Raw genomic sequence first — 14778 nt, 5'->3', positions numbered from 1 at the left:
AAATACACTTAACCCCTTTCTGCCATTAGACGTACTATTCCGTCCATGTGGGGTGGGCTTTACTTCCCAAGGACGGAATAGTACGTCATAGGCGATCGGCCGCGCTCACGGGGGGAGCGCGGCCGATCGCGGCCGGGTGTCAGCTGCCTATCGCAGCTGACATCCGGCACTATGTGCCAGGAGCGGTCACGGACCGCCCCCAGCACATTAACCCCCGGCACACCGCGATCAAACATGATCGCGATGTGCCGGCGGTGCAGGGAAGCTTCCTGCAGGGAGGGGGCTCCCTGCGGGCTTCCCTGAGACCCCCGCAGCAACGCGATGTGCTCGCGTTGCTCCGGGGGTCTCCTACCTCCTTCCTGCAGCAAGTCCCGGATCCAAAATGGCCGCGGATCCGGGTCCTGCAGGGAGGGAGGTGGCTTACCAAGTGCCTGCTCAGAGCAGGCACTTGGTAACGCTGCACTGCTCTCAGACAGATCGGCGATCTGTCTGAGAGCAGTGCACACTGTCAGATCACCGATCTGTATTGTCCCCCCCTGGGACAAAGTAAAAAAGTTTAAAATTTTTTTTACAAATGTGTGTAAAAAAAAAAAAAAAAATCCTAAATATTGAAAAAAAAAAAAAAAAATTATTCCCATAAATACATTTCTTTATCTAAATAAAAAAACAAAACAATAAAAGTACACATATTTAGTATCGCCGCGTCCGTAACGACCCGACCTATAAAACTGGCCCACTAGTTAACCCCTTCAGTAAACACCGTAAGAAAAGAAAAAAAGAGACAAAAACAACGCTTTATTATCATACCGCCGAACAAAAAGTGGAATAACATGCGATCAAAAGGACGGATATAAATAACCATGGTACCGCTGAAAACATCATCTTGTCCCGCAAAAAACGAGCCGCCATACAGCATCATCAGCGAAAAAATAAAAAAGTTATAGTCCTGAGAATAAAGCGATGCAAAAATAATTATTTCTCCTTCGCCTCATTGGGGGACACAGACCGTGGGTGTATGCTGCTGCCAATAGGAGGCTGACACTAAGTGATACAAAAAAAGTGATCTCCTCCCCTGCAGTATACACCCTCCTGCTGGCTCTCAGCTAACCAGTTCTTGCTTAGTGTCTGTAGGAGGCACATGGGTCTGTTTCAGACCCCAACGTTTTTATTTTATTGTTTACTTTTCTGTAAATTTTTATTTTTTAATTAACGGAGTGAAGGGGGCGACGGTCCCTTTCAAGGTTCCGATCTCCCCCGAACCATCAACAGGCGAGCACAGCGAGTATACCTCCCCGTACCCTTTCCTGCGACGTGGGAAGCCATGCCTGAGCTCACTTCAGGGGCGACGGTTCCTTCATGGTCCTGATCTCCCCACACCAGCAGCAGGCGACCACATGGAGTGTCGCCTCCATGTATCCTCTCCTGGAGCCAGGCCTAATGCCGGACAACTGGCCCTGTCCACCCGGACTGAACTCCGTGGATGCACAGAGGCCCCTCTCTATGGCGTCCGAGCAGCCCCCACTGTCCCACCACTGTGAAAGCGGATGGCACAAGGAGGCGGACGGTTCCTCTCCACCTCCCTAACAAACGGATGATGGATTGAGGCTTATCCCTGCACCGTCCACGCTGCACAGAACAGCGCTGAAACCCACATCCGCGGCGGCTCCATGCCGGGACGCGCATCAATGAGTGGATGAGTGGTGAGTGGATCCATCTTCAGTGGGATATTCACATGCTGACAGGCAGCCTCAGCCACTTCCCTGTGGCCCACCTCTCTGAGGTAACGCTCTGGATGGCTGCAAAAATTTAGTCCCCGGCTTCGGCCGATTTGTAGGCCGCATCCTGGAAGTCTTGCCTGGAACGCCCCGCTGGTGTCGCCCGCCGGCTACAGAAATTTAGGCCCCGGCTTAGGCCTATTCAACATCGTGCCTGTGGCTCCGCCCCCCAAATTGGCGCTTCTCGCTCTCTGCGAGATTTTATCAACTCTGCAGCTCCCGGGGGCCATCTTGGTCCACCCGGCCAGCTCACACTGGGGTGACAGTATTTTTGCATTAAAGGGGCACATCGACTACATCAGTACCCGGGTAAGGAAGTACCTGGCCTGGTCTTAAAGGCATATGGCCAGTATTCCCAGTCTTAAAGGCGCATGACCAGTATTCTCTGGTCTTAAAGGTGCATGACCAGTATTCCCTGGTCTTAAAGTTGCACGACCAGTATTCCCTGGTCTTAAAGGTGCACGACAAGTATTCTCTGGTCTTAAAGGTGCATGACCAGTATTCTCTGGTCTTAAAGGTGCACGACCAGTATTCTCTGGTCTTAAAGGTGCATGACCAGTATTCTCTGGTCCTAAAGGTGCATGACCAGTATTCTCTGGTCTTAAAGGTGCATGACCAGTATTCTCTGGTCTTAAAGGTGCATGACCAGTATTCTCTGGTCTTAAAGGTGCATGACCAGCTTTCTCTGGTCTTAAAGGTGCATGACCAGTATTCTCTGGTCTTAAAGGTGCATGACCAGTATTCTCTGGTCTTAAAGGTGCATGACCAGTATTCCCTGGTCTTAAAGGTGCATGACCAGTATTCCCTGGTCTTAAAGTTGCATGACCAGTATTCTCTGGTCTTAAAGGTGCATGACCAGTATTCCCTGGTCTTAAAGGCGCATGACCAGTATTCCCTGGTCTTAAAGGCGCATGACCAGTATTCCCTGGTCTTAAAGGCGCATGACCAGTATTCTCTGGTCTTAAAGGCGCATGACCAGTATTCTCTGGTCTTAAAGGCGCATGACCAGTATTCCCTGATCTTAAAGGCGCATGACCAGTATTCTCTGTTCTTAAAGGCGCATAACCAGTATTCCCTGGTCTTAAAGGCGTATGACCAATATTTCCTGGTCTTAAAGGCGCTTGATCAGTCCGAGGAGCCCTCCGCCGCCGACCCCAGCTTTATCCTCTAGTTCCCCTCAGTGGACTTATTCACTGACCAATCCATGGTTCTCTGACCAAGAGATTGAATCCCTCTGTGTACCCTCTGTGTTTGGAGTGCTCGCAGGACCAATATACATGGTCCCTATCCTACATGGGAGCCGTCGGCTAGCAGGGGCCGCAAGTATTCTAGAAACGTGCAGGCGTCTAGAAACATACAGGCATCTAGAAAACGGAAGTTTTTCGTTTCCTGCTCCCTCACCAATGATTTGATGACAACAAGGCTCTGAATATGGATTGGATATTGCCTGAGCTTGCCAGAGCTTCAGAGACTAAACTCCCTCGAGAGCATTTGCCTTTCAATTCGGATAAGCGATTCACTGGACAGAAGCCTCTACGTGGGATGCCATGCCTGGCCTGTTTTTTAAGGGCGACGGGTCCTTTAAAGGGCACCGATCTCCCCACACCATCAACAGACGAGCACACGGAGTGTCGTCTCCATGTTTCCTCTTCTGCATCCAGGCCTAACGCCAGACAACCTGTCCTGTCCACCTGGAGACCTGTACTCTGTGGACATATAGAGGCACCCTTTTTGGCGTACGAGCTCCCCCCTCTGCATCACCACTATTTAGTGGATGATGCAAGAAGGCGGACAATTCCTCTCCACTTCCCTGTTAAGAGGTTGATGGATCGAGGGTGCCTAATTTTTTTCTCTGCACCGTGAAAAGAGGAGATGGCAAGAGACTATGACCTGCTGGATGCAGCCGCACATTCTGCCATGGGGCAGATTAACCGGGTAGAATCTCCTGTGGTATTCCTACCAGTATCCCTACCTGATGGGTCATCAATTAAAAATACCACGGACTGTCAGATAGCAAATCTGGTTCGTTCCGTCTTGCGGCTTCGAGTCCAGCGCTCTATCCTCCCTAGCGGCCGCATGGATTGCTAGAGCAATGGTCTCCTGGCTGGAGACCTTAACTACCTTGATTCACACCAGCAACAACTGGCCAATCAAATCCTTTGAGCGGGAGACTGACAAAGGATTGTATAAGGATTGTCCAGCACAGTCTAGATCTAAGGGATCTTGGTTCCAAACAGGGGAACGAAAAGTAAGATCGACCCTGGACCTCAAACTTCTAACAATCTTTGACATGGTCCTCCTTCTTTGGATGGAGTTCCTCCGCTCAGCCATTACTTCAACAGAAAAAAGTGCAGTTTCCGGCATCCATCGACATTCGGGTTGCTTGCCCTCTGCAAAAATTCCTTCGCCTTTCCATTCGTCAACAGCATTTTCATGTCACAACCTTGTCCTTTGGCCTTGCTTCCGCACCCAGAGTGTTTGCTCGGGTCATGGCGGATGTCATGTTTCTCTTGCACTCTAGAGGCGTGCTCGTCCTGCCCTGTTTGGTCTGTCTAGCCGCCCTTCCAGGACTACGCTGAGTCGTCTATATCTCTTGCGATACCTTCTCTCCTGGGCTGGCAGCTACACTTAGACAAGTTCTCCTCATTTCCAGCCCAGCAGATATCCTTTTTGAGGATGATCCTGCACACTTCTAGAAGGATGGTAATTCTTCCTCGAGACAAGGTCATGGCCCTTCAACAGGGAGCTCGCGCAAGGAGAGTTCTGAGGACTTGTTTACTCACCCCTCATTTCATTCGATTTGCTAAGAGAGTTCTGAGCAAAAATGGTGACGACAATCGAAACGGTTTCCTTCGCTCCGCTCGTTTTCAGCAAGTCAAATAGACTTTCAGACAATAGTCTCTGAGCTCCTTCTTTATCCAGGGCCTTTCTCCCGGTTCAATGGTTATTAGTAACTACCAATGCCAGTCTTCTTCTCCCCATCATTGTTCTGGAGATCCGAACGGTAGTCTTACATCAGGTCCACTGCCTTCTGGCGGGTCACCCTATCCGAATTCAATTGGATAATGCCACGGCGGTGCCTTACGTCTGTCATCTAGCAGGTACCCACGATCAGGCGCCATGACCGAGGTACCTCACTTTCTCTGATGGGCCGAAGTCTATTATTCGGTGATCTCGGCAGTATATATCCCAGAAGTAGAACTCTGAACGGCAAACAAATTCAGCCGTCAGGGTTCCGCCTCAAGTCAGTGGGAACTTCACCCCGAAGTCTTCCATCAGATCTGTCCTTACTGGAGCTCTCCAGTTGTAGGTGGGATGACATCCAGACTGAAGGCCAATGTACTCAAGTTCGTGGTTCGGCCTCGAGATCCAAGAGCCATCGCTCCATGCTCTGGTTCTGCCGTGGTACCAGTTTCCATAACTCCCCTTCCACTGCTTCCGAAAGCCTTTCGGAAGCAGAAAGGGGCCCCAGTGATCCTCAGAGATCCGCACTGACCACGTCCGTTTTTTTGTTTGCGGAGCTAGTATCTTCTCGCCTTATCGCAGCACAACTGCAAGTAGGGACTTTCTCACAGGGAGTTTTCACACATAGTTCTTCCCTATCGCATACCGTTAGATCATTGGGACCTTATCATTCCTAGGAGCCTTACGGTAGGCTCCTTTTTCATCCGGGCAGACTTTACGATCAGGGAAAGTCGTCCCGTTCTCCTCTGCGATATTCTCACTCTGACGAGTCTTCGGAGCTAGCTTCTCTGCTCTTTCAGACTTTTTTCCCTTATTACCTTCGAGGCAAGGTTGTCCTCAGGCCATCTCCATCCCTTGTTACCAAGGTGGTACTGTATTACCACTGTTATGAGGGCATAGTTCTTCCCTCATCTCTTTTGGCTCCAGTCCACAAAATGGAATAAGATCCCCCATATTCTGGACGAAGTGAGTGCTCTGAGTAGGTACGTCTTGAGGACAGCGTCCTTCTGAAGGTTGGACATTTTATTTGGGCCTCCTGACGGTAGAGGAAGGCTTCCTGTCATTTTCAGGAAGGGTTTAGCCGTTTCATCGACCATGATAACATGGTGAATTCTTTTCACCATCCAGGAGTCCTTCCGTGCTAGATGTCACCTGCCTGCAAGCTTGCGGATTCATCCAGTCCGCATGCATTCTTGAAGCACTATAATTCCCACACTTCCACAGATGTGAGTCTGGGCAGGCGGACTCTGCAGGCCGCGGTGGCGCACTTGTAAGTAGCGGTTACACAGGGCCTGATCTATTGTTGTCCTCACCCAGGGACTGCTTTGGGACGTTCCACGGTCTGTGTCCCCCAGTGAGGCGAAGGAGAAATAGGGATTTTTGTGTACTCACCGTAAAATCCTTTTCTCCGAGCCATTCATTGGGGGACACAGCTCCCACCCTGTTATTAGCTTATGCTTGTTTTTTAGAATATGACATGCTATACGCTCATATATTGTTATTGATCTCCTACTGCTTTTGCACCGAACTGGTTAGCTGAGAGCCAGCAGGAGGGTATATACTGCAGGGGAGGAGCTAACTTTTTTTTTTTTTGTATCACTTAGTGTCAGCCTCCTATTGGCAGCAGCATACACCCCACGGTCTATGTCCCCCCAATGAATGGCTCGGAGAAAAGGATTTTACGGTGAGTACACAAAAATCCCTATTTTTTTCTATAAAATAGTTTTTATCGTATAAAAGCGCCAAAACATAAAAAAAATGATATAAATGAGGTATCGCTGTAATCGTACTGACCAGAAGAATAAAACTGCTTTATCAATTTTACCAAACGCGGAACGGTATAAACGCCTTCCCCAAAAGAAATTCATGAATACCTGGTTTTTGGTAATTCTGCCTCACAAAAATCGGAATAAAAAGCGATCAAAAAATGTCACGTGCCCGAAAATGTTACCAATAAAAATGTCAACTCGTCCCGCAAAAAACAAGACCTCACATGACTCTGTGGACTCAAATATGGAAAAATTATAGCTCTCAAAATGTGGTAACGCAAAAAATATTTTTTGTAATAAAAAGCGTCTTTCAGTGTGTGACTGCTACCAATCATAAAAATCCGCTAAAAAAGCTGCTATAAAAGTAAATCAAACCCCCCTTCATCACCCCTTTAGTTAGAGAAAAATAAAAAAATTAAAAAAATTGTATTTATTTCCATTTTCCCATTAGGGCTAGGGTTAGGGTTATGGTTAGAGCTAGGGTTAGGGCTACAGTTAGGGTTAAGGCTACAGTTAGGGTTGGGGCTAAAGTTAGGGGTAGGGTTTGGATTACATTTGCGGTTGGGAATAGGGTTGGGATTAGGGTTAGGGTTGTGTCTGGGTTAGAGGTGTGGTTAGGGTTACTGTTGGGATTAGGGGTGTGTTTGGATTAGGGTTTCAGTTATAATTGGGGGGTTTCCACTGTTTAGGCACATCAGGGGCTCTCCAAATGCGACATGGCATCTGATCTCAATTCCAGCCAATTCTGCGTTGAAAAAGTAAAACAGTGCTCCTTCCCTTCCGAGCTCTCCCGTGTGTCCAAACAGGAGTTTACCCCAACATATGGGGTATCAGCGTACTCAGGACAAATTGGACAACAACTTTTGGGGTCCAATTTCTCCTGTTACCCTTGGGAAAATACAAAACTGGGGGCTAAAATATAATTTTTGTGGGAAAAAAAAAGATTTTTTATTTTCACGGCTCTGCGTTATAAATTGTAGTGAAACACTTGGGGGCTCAAACTTCTCACAACACATCCAGATAAGTTCGTGGGTGGGGTCTAGTTTCCAATATGGGGTCACTTTTGGGGGGTTTCTACTGTTTAGGTACATTAGGGGCTCTGCAAACGCAATGTGACGCCTGCAGACATCTAAGTCTGCATTCCAAATGGCGCTCCTTCCCTTCCAAGCCCTCCCATGCGCCCAACCGGTGGTTCCCCCCCACATATGGGGTATCAGCGCACTCAGGACAAATTGCACAACAACTTTTGGGGTCCAATTTCTCCTGTTAGCCTCGGGAAAATACAAAACTGGGGACTAAAAAATAATTTTTGTGGGAAAAAATTTTTGTTTTATTTTTACGGCTCTGCATTATAAACTTCTGTGAAGCTCTTGGTGGGTCAAAGTGCTCACCACACATCTAGATAAGTTCCTTAGGGGGTCTACTTTCCAAAATGGTGTCACTTGTGGGGGGTTTCAATGTTTAGGCACTTCAGTGGCTCTCCAAACGCAACATGGCGTCTCATCTCAATTCCTGTGAACTTTGCATTGAAAAGTCAAACGGCGCTCCTTCCCTTCCGAGCTCTCCCATGCGCCCAAACAGTGGTTTACCCCCACATATGGGGTATCAGCGTACTCAGGACAAATTGTACAACAACTTTTTGGTTCCAATTTCTTCTCTTACCATTGGGAAAATAAAAAATTTGGGGCGAAAAGATAATTTTTGTGAAAAAAAATGATTTTTTATTTTTACGGTTCTGCATTATAAACTTCTGTGAAGCACTTGGTGGGTCAAAGTGCTCACCACACATCTAGATAAGTTCCTTAGGGGGTCTACTTTCCAAAATGGTGTCACTTGTGGGGGGTTTCAATGTTTAGGCACATCAGTGGCTCTCCAAACGCAACATGGCGTCCCATCTCAATTCCAGTCAATTTTGCATTGAGAAGTCAAATGGCGCTCCTTCGCTTCCAAGCTCTGTCATGCGCCCAAACAGTGATTTACCTCCACTTATGGGGTATCGGCGTACTCAGGACAAATTGTACAACAAGGTTTGGGGTCCATTTTCTCCTGTAACCCTTGGTAAAATAAAACAAATTGGAGCTGAAGTAAATTTTTTGTGAAAAAAGTTAAATGTTAATTTTTATTTAAACATTCCAAACATTCCTGTGCAACACCTGAAGGGTTTAATAAACTTCTTGAATGTGGTTTTGAGAACTTTGAGGGGTGCAGTTTTTAGAAAGGTGTCACACTTGGGTATTTTCTATCATATAGACCCCTCAAAATGACTTCAAATGAGATGTGGTCCCTAAAATAAAATGGTGTTGTAAAAATGAGAAATTGCTGGTCAACTTTTAACCCTTATAACTCCCTAACAAATAAAAATTTTGGTTCCAAAATTGTGCTGATGTAAAGTAGACATGTGGGAAATGTTACTTATTAAGTATTTTGTTTGACATATCTCTGTGATTTAATTGCATAAAAATTCAAAGTTGGAAAATTGCGACATTTTCAAAATTTTCGCCATATTTCCGTTTTTTTCACAAATAAACGCAGGTAATATCAAAGAAATGTTACCACTATCATGAAGTACAATATGTCACGAGAAAACAATGTCAGAATCACCGGGATCCGTTGAAGCGTTCCAGAGTTATAACCTCATAAAGGGACAGTGGTCAGAATTGTAAAAATTGGCCCGGTCCATAACGTGCAAACCACCCTTGGGGGTAAAGGGGTTAAAAAAATGCCAAAAAAGTGACACGCTGCAGTTTTCCAAATCAGTCAGGAAAAAAAAATGCATATGCATGAGATTTCTGAAATCTCATAGACTTTGCTGATGTAAAAGCAGCTTAAAATACGCAGCAAAAAAAAATGCAACAAAAACGCAATATGTGAACATAGCCTTAGGGTGGAGATTAACCCTATTTCTGCTGGTTAATAGCATTATCAGACATGACTGGCCCTTTTTAAGTCAAAATTGTTATGCATAAACATTTTAGAATGCAGTACAAATACATTTATAAGTCTGTTCTCTTCCAACAGGGCTCCATTTGTGCAGGAAAACTTGCTGATGTATACAAAGCTCTTCCTCCGTTATTTGAACCGCGCCATTCGTAGTGACCTTGTCAGCCCCAAGAATGCACTAATGCTCTTCAGAGTAGCAAAGGTTTTTTCCCAACCAAATCTAACAGAGATGATCCAGAAAGGTAAAAAATAAAACCTTCGTTCAATGTCAGATGTGCTTGTCATCAGCTGTACATATATTAAGCACTTGTTCACAATCTTTACAGGCGAGCAATTACTACTAGAACCAGAGCCTGTTATTCCCCATCGGCAGCACCGACTTCTTATGTCCCCCAACCTTGGTGGAAGCTTCTTTTCATCTTGGCAGCCACCGATTACAGATGCTGCTTTCAGGATCAAGAGTCATGTGTACAGCCTGGAGGGGCAGGATTTCCAGTATACACAAATGTTTGGTAGTGAGACAAGAAATCTGGTAAGTGTAGTGTTATGGATAAGACATAACTGTAGCCAATCACTGCCAATGTAGAGTGCACAGCCTTCTAAGACCAGTGATTGGCTGCAGTGCTGTTCATGTTAGGTCACCCTGCACCAATCCAAAGGCAGAGATGCTGGATGGGACCTGAGGAGGGTGGGTCCAGCGCAGAGTCCACCGCTGTTCCTGGTGTCTTATTGACTGAAGTGCTGACATTCTGTCAACAGCGCTGCACTAAGTTACTGAGCTTAGCAGTTCTGAACAGCTTGTGCCGCCTACTTGGCCAAATCCTCAAGGTGCAAACAAACTGGACTGTAGACACTTACACATGGATCCATTCAAATCTGTGGGTCTGCGCACATGTCATTGTGTTTCCACGGGCCGTGTGTCCTTATGCCAAACATGTAGACATGTCACTTTTTCCGTCAGCAATATGTCCTGCACACGTACACATTGATGACATGCATGACATCCGTATGACACGTACCGGCAGCTGGGAAAAGCAGTACAGTTAGCGCTGTTCCCAGGTGCTGACTACAACTGTCATCATCCTAGCTTGGTCTCCCTGCGATCAGCGAGACCAGCTCTCAGCCTGTCATCGCTCACCAAAGCATCCGGATGTAGCGGAGTCTGGGATCGGCGTGGGATGGATTTACAGCATACCACTTTGGGTTATTATGTTTTTGTGCCATTTTCTCCAAAATTCCTATATTTTCACAAATAAGTACAAAAAATGTCTACCTAAATTTACCACCAATATGAAGTACAATGTCTCTAGAGTTATAACCTCATAAAGTGACAGTGGTCAGAAAGATGATAACAGGCTTCGGGGTGAAGGGGTTCATTTTAGTCATTTCGGTGAACTTATGTCTCCTCAGTAAATAACCCAAAAAGATGACCAATGCAATACATAAAAATAAAATAGAAGAGGAAAAATAAATGGGGATTGATGAATAGTTAGGCACAAGAAATGAAAAATAAATACTAATAAAACTAACAATCTTTATATTTATCTTTATCCTACGACTCATTGGGGGACACAGGACCATGGGTGTTATGCTGCTTGCCACTAGGAGGACGCTAAGTAAATACATAAAGAATTAACTCCTCCTCTGCAGTATACACCCCTTGACTGTCCAGTAATGACCCAGTTCTTGCTTAGTGTCTGTAGGAGGCACTTGGGTCTGTTTTCAGACCCCACCATTTTTATTTTTATTTTCTGTAAAAATCAACTTCGAGTAATCTTCTCCAGTGCCGGCTCAGCAAATCTGCTTCCTGGGCATGATTTTGGATTCTTCCCGCGAGTTAGTCATTCTCCCTCCAGATAAGGTTTTGTCCTTACAACAGGGAGCGCGCAAGCTCTCCCGCCCAGTCCCTCACTCCATTCGCTTCACTATGCGCATCCTTGGGAAAATGGTTGTGGCAATGGAAGCCGTTCCGTTTGCACAGTTCCATCTCCGTCCCCTGCAACAGGCGCTGCTGTTAGCCTGGGACATGAGTCCGTTCTCCCTCGACCGACGTTTTCGCCTGTCCCCACAGGTCAGACAGACCATCAGGTGGTGGATGCTACAGTCCTCCCTGAACCAAGGGAAGTCCTTTCTACCGCTGCACTGGTTAGTGGTGACCACCGATTCCAGCCTTTTGGGCTGGGGCGCAGTTTTCAATCACCACACGGCACAGGGTCGTTGTTGCACACGAGAGTCACGTCTCCCAATCAATATCTTGTTGATTCGAGCGATCACACTTGCCTTACGCAATTTTTACCACCTTCTCGCAGGCCATCCCATCAGAATCCAATCTGACAATGCCATGGCCGTGGCGTATATCAACCTGCAAGGGGGAACCCGCAGCAGGGCAGCCATGCGCGAAGTCACCCACATCCTACGCTGGGCCGAGACCAATCGTTCGCTCATCTCGGCGATCCACATACCGGGTGTGGAGAATTGGGAAGCGGACTTCCTCAGTCGCAAGGTCTTGCCTCAGGCGAGTGGTCCCTCCATCCGGAAGTTTTCCAGCAGATTTGTCTTTGCTGGGGGACGCTGGATGTGGATCTCATGGCCTCAAGGCTAAGCAACCAGGTTCCCCAGTTCATTGCTCGATCCCGCGATCCTTGCGCCATTGGAGCAGATGCTCTGGTTCTGTCGTAGCATCGGTTCCAGCGGCCGTACATATTTCCTCCTCTTCTCCAGAGGGTCATCAAGAAGATCAGGGCAGAGAGGAGACCGGTGATCCTTGTCGCGCCGGACTAACCGTGCTGAGCATGGTACGCGGAACTTGTCCAAATGGTCACCGAGGTCCCCTGGCGACTTCCAGATCGCATGGATCTTCTCTCACAGGGCCCGATTTGCCACCAGAACTCCGGGGCCCTGTCTTTGACGGCGTGGCTGTTGAATCCTGGATTTTAGCCCAAGCCGGATTTTCTCCAGGGGTTTCTTCTATCATGATTCGTGCTAGGAAACCCGTATCCATCCTCTGGTGTTTTCCATTCCGTCCATTCTGGAGTTCCTTCAATCAGGTTTAGAGTCAGACCTTGCCCTAGGCTCGCTCAAGGGACAAGTGTCAGCATTGTCAGTTCTATTCCAACGAAAGATCGCTTCCAGACTGCCGGTTAAGATGTTCATCCAAGGAGTCTCCCGGATGGTCCCTCTCTATAGAATGCCATTGGCTTCATGGGATCTGAACTTGGTTCTCGGAGTTCTTCAGGAGGCCCCTTTCGAACCATTGAAGGGCATCTCTCTCACCCTCCTTTCATGGAAGGTGGTTTTTCTAGTGGCGATTACGTCAATCAGGCGAGTCTCTGAGTTGGCGGCTCATTTGCCGACGCCTTTTCTGATTTTTCACCCAGACAAGGCAGTTTTTGAGGACTTCTCCCTCTTTCCTACCTAAAGTCGTCTCCTCTTTTCACCTAAATGAGGACATTGTCTTGCCGTCATTTTGTCCGGCACCAACCCATCGTATCGATAAAGCTCTCTTACTCTTGATGTAGTTAGGGCTCTTCGGCGGTACATCTCTCGGACAGCTCCCTTCCGTAATAGTAGAAGAAAACACGACACTCAATAGAAAAAAGTTTTTTGTAGGTGCTCAAGTAGGGTCTCCAACCCATAGAACAATAATAGGTTCTATGGGCACGTTGCCACACTTCCTCCTCACTGATCCGGACACAGCACTTTGCCTCTGCAACTGATGTTGCCACATACCCCGGCGCTTTATCCTCCCTGTGTGATTGGTGTTCTATATCTCAGATCATACCTATTGCAGCAGGCTGTTATATAACCTATATAATCTGTGGATGCTCCTTATACCTTCTTAGATTGCTTCTACATCCAGTTCACACTAAAGAATTGTCTGATGAAGGTCCTTTGCCGGACCGAAAACGTTTAATTTTGTCTGGATGCATTAATAATAAAAAGAAGCAAAATAATTTTTCTCACTACTGAGTGCAAAGTTTTTTCTATTATTGGCTCCCTTCCGTAAGTCGGATGTTCTCTTCGTGCTTCCGGAGGGACATAGGAAAGGTCTAGCCACCTCAAAGGCCACTCTAGCCAGGTAGATTCGCTCAACTATCCAGGAATCATACCGCGTTAGGAACACCCCTGTCCCAGCAGGGATTATGGCGCATTCGACTCAGTCGGTCGGTGCCTCTTGGGCCATTCGGCACCAGGTGTCAGCACATCAGCTTTGCAAAGCTGCGACTTGGTCCAGTCTGCATACATTAACGAAGCACTATCACGTTCATACCCAGGCTTCGGCAGACGCTGCCCTTGACAGGCGCATTCTGCAGACAGCGGTACCTCAGTAAGCCAGTGGTACATGGGGTTTTAGCAGTGCAATTGCTCCCAACCCAGGGACTGCTTTAGGACGTCCCATGGTCCTGTGTCCCCCAATGGGACGTAGGAAAAAAGGAGATTTTTGTGTACTCACCGTAAAATCTTTTTCTCCGAGCCAATCATTGCAGGACACAGCACCCACCCTGTTAGCCTATTGGCTGGTTGTAGTTGTTGGTCGTTCCTCAGTTTTGACATAGTTTACTTGTCTTGGTTTTCTTATACTCCTACTGTTTTACTACCGAACTGGGTCATTACTGGCCAGTCAAGGGGTGTATACGGCAGAGGAGGAGTTAATTCTTTGTGTTTACTTAGTGTCCTCCTAGTGGCAGCAGCATAACACCCATGGTCCTGTGTCCCCCAATGATTGGCTCTGAGAAAAAGATTTTACGGTGAGTTAACAAAAATCTCCTTATCTAATCTAATTTGCACCTTACACAAGTCCCCAAATGAGGGCAATAAACCCAGGAGAATAAATATATTAGAAAAACAAAAAATGGGTAAGAAATGACCTTGGAGGAATATATTTACATTATTAACCAAAGGGGGGACACGTGTCCTTTAAAATTATATGTCCTGTTCTGCCAAAATAGGGATGGCACCCCGGGGTGCCATCATCCATCAGTCCAGGCAAATATTAGTGATGAGCGAGTATACTCGTTGCCCGAGTATTTGTTATTGCTCGGAGATATAGTTTTCATCGCCTCAGTTGCATGATTTACGGCTTCCAGATACGCTGAATATATGTGGGGATTCCCTAACAAACAGGCATTCCTCACATGTATTCAGCGTATCTGGAAGCCATAAATCATGCAACTGAGGTGAGGAAAAATATATCTCCGAGCAATAACAAATACTCGGAGGTCACCCGAGCATGCTCGGGAAAACCCCGGCAACGAGTACACTCGCTCATCACTACTGTTTATATATTATATCAGTGGCAGATTAGGGACAGAATTTTTATCATGACCACG

The 14778-nt window shown here is 46.9% G+C and overlaps 1 protein-coding gene across 3 annotated transcripts in view; it reads left to right on the top strand.

Annotated features, from left to right (window-relative positions):
- SMPD4 (sphingomyelin phosphodiesterase 4) overlaps positions 1–14778 on the top strand; it is a 92910-nt gene that overhangs the window by 48439 nt on the left and 29693 nt on the right. For all 3 annotated transcript variants that reach the window (XM_069757359.1, XM_069757366.1, XM_069757349.1), the window contains 2 exons: positions 9527–9690; positions 9775–9980. In XM_069757359.1, coding sequence (XP_069613460.1) covers positions 9527–9690; positions 9775–9980 — 370 coding nt within the window. The remainder of the gene's footprint in view (positions 1–9526; positions 9691–9774; positions 9981–14778) is intronic.

The sequence above is a fragment of the Ranitomeya imitator genome, chromosome 1, assembly GCF_032444005.1.
Source record: "Ranitomeya imitator isolate aRanImi1 chromosome 1, aRanImi1.pri, whole genome shotgun sequence".
NCBI classification, from domain to species: Eukaryota; Metazoa; Chordata; class Amphibia; order Anura; family Dendrobatidae; genus Ranitomeya; species Ranitomeya imitator.
The sequence above is the reverse complement of the archived record's forward strand: the minus strand, read 5'-3'. Positions and strand labels throughout refer to the sequence as shown.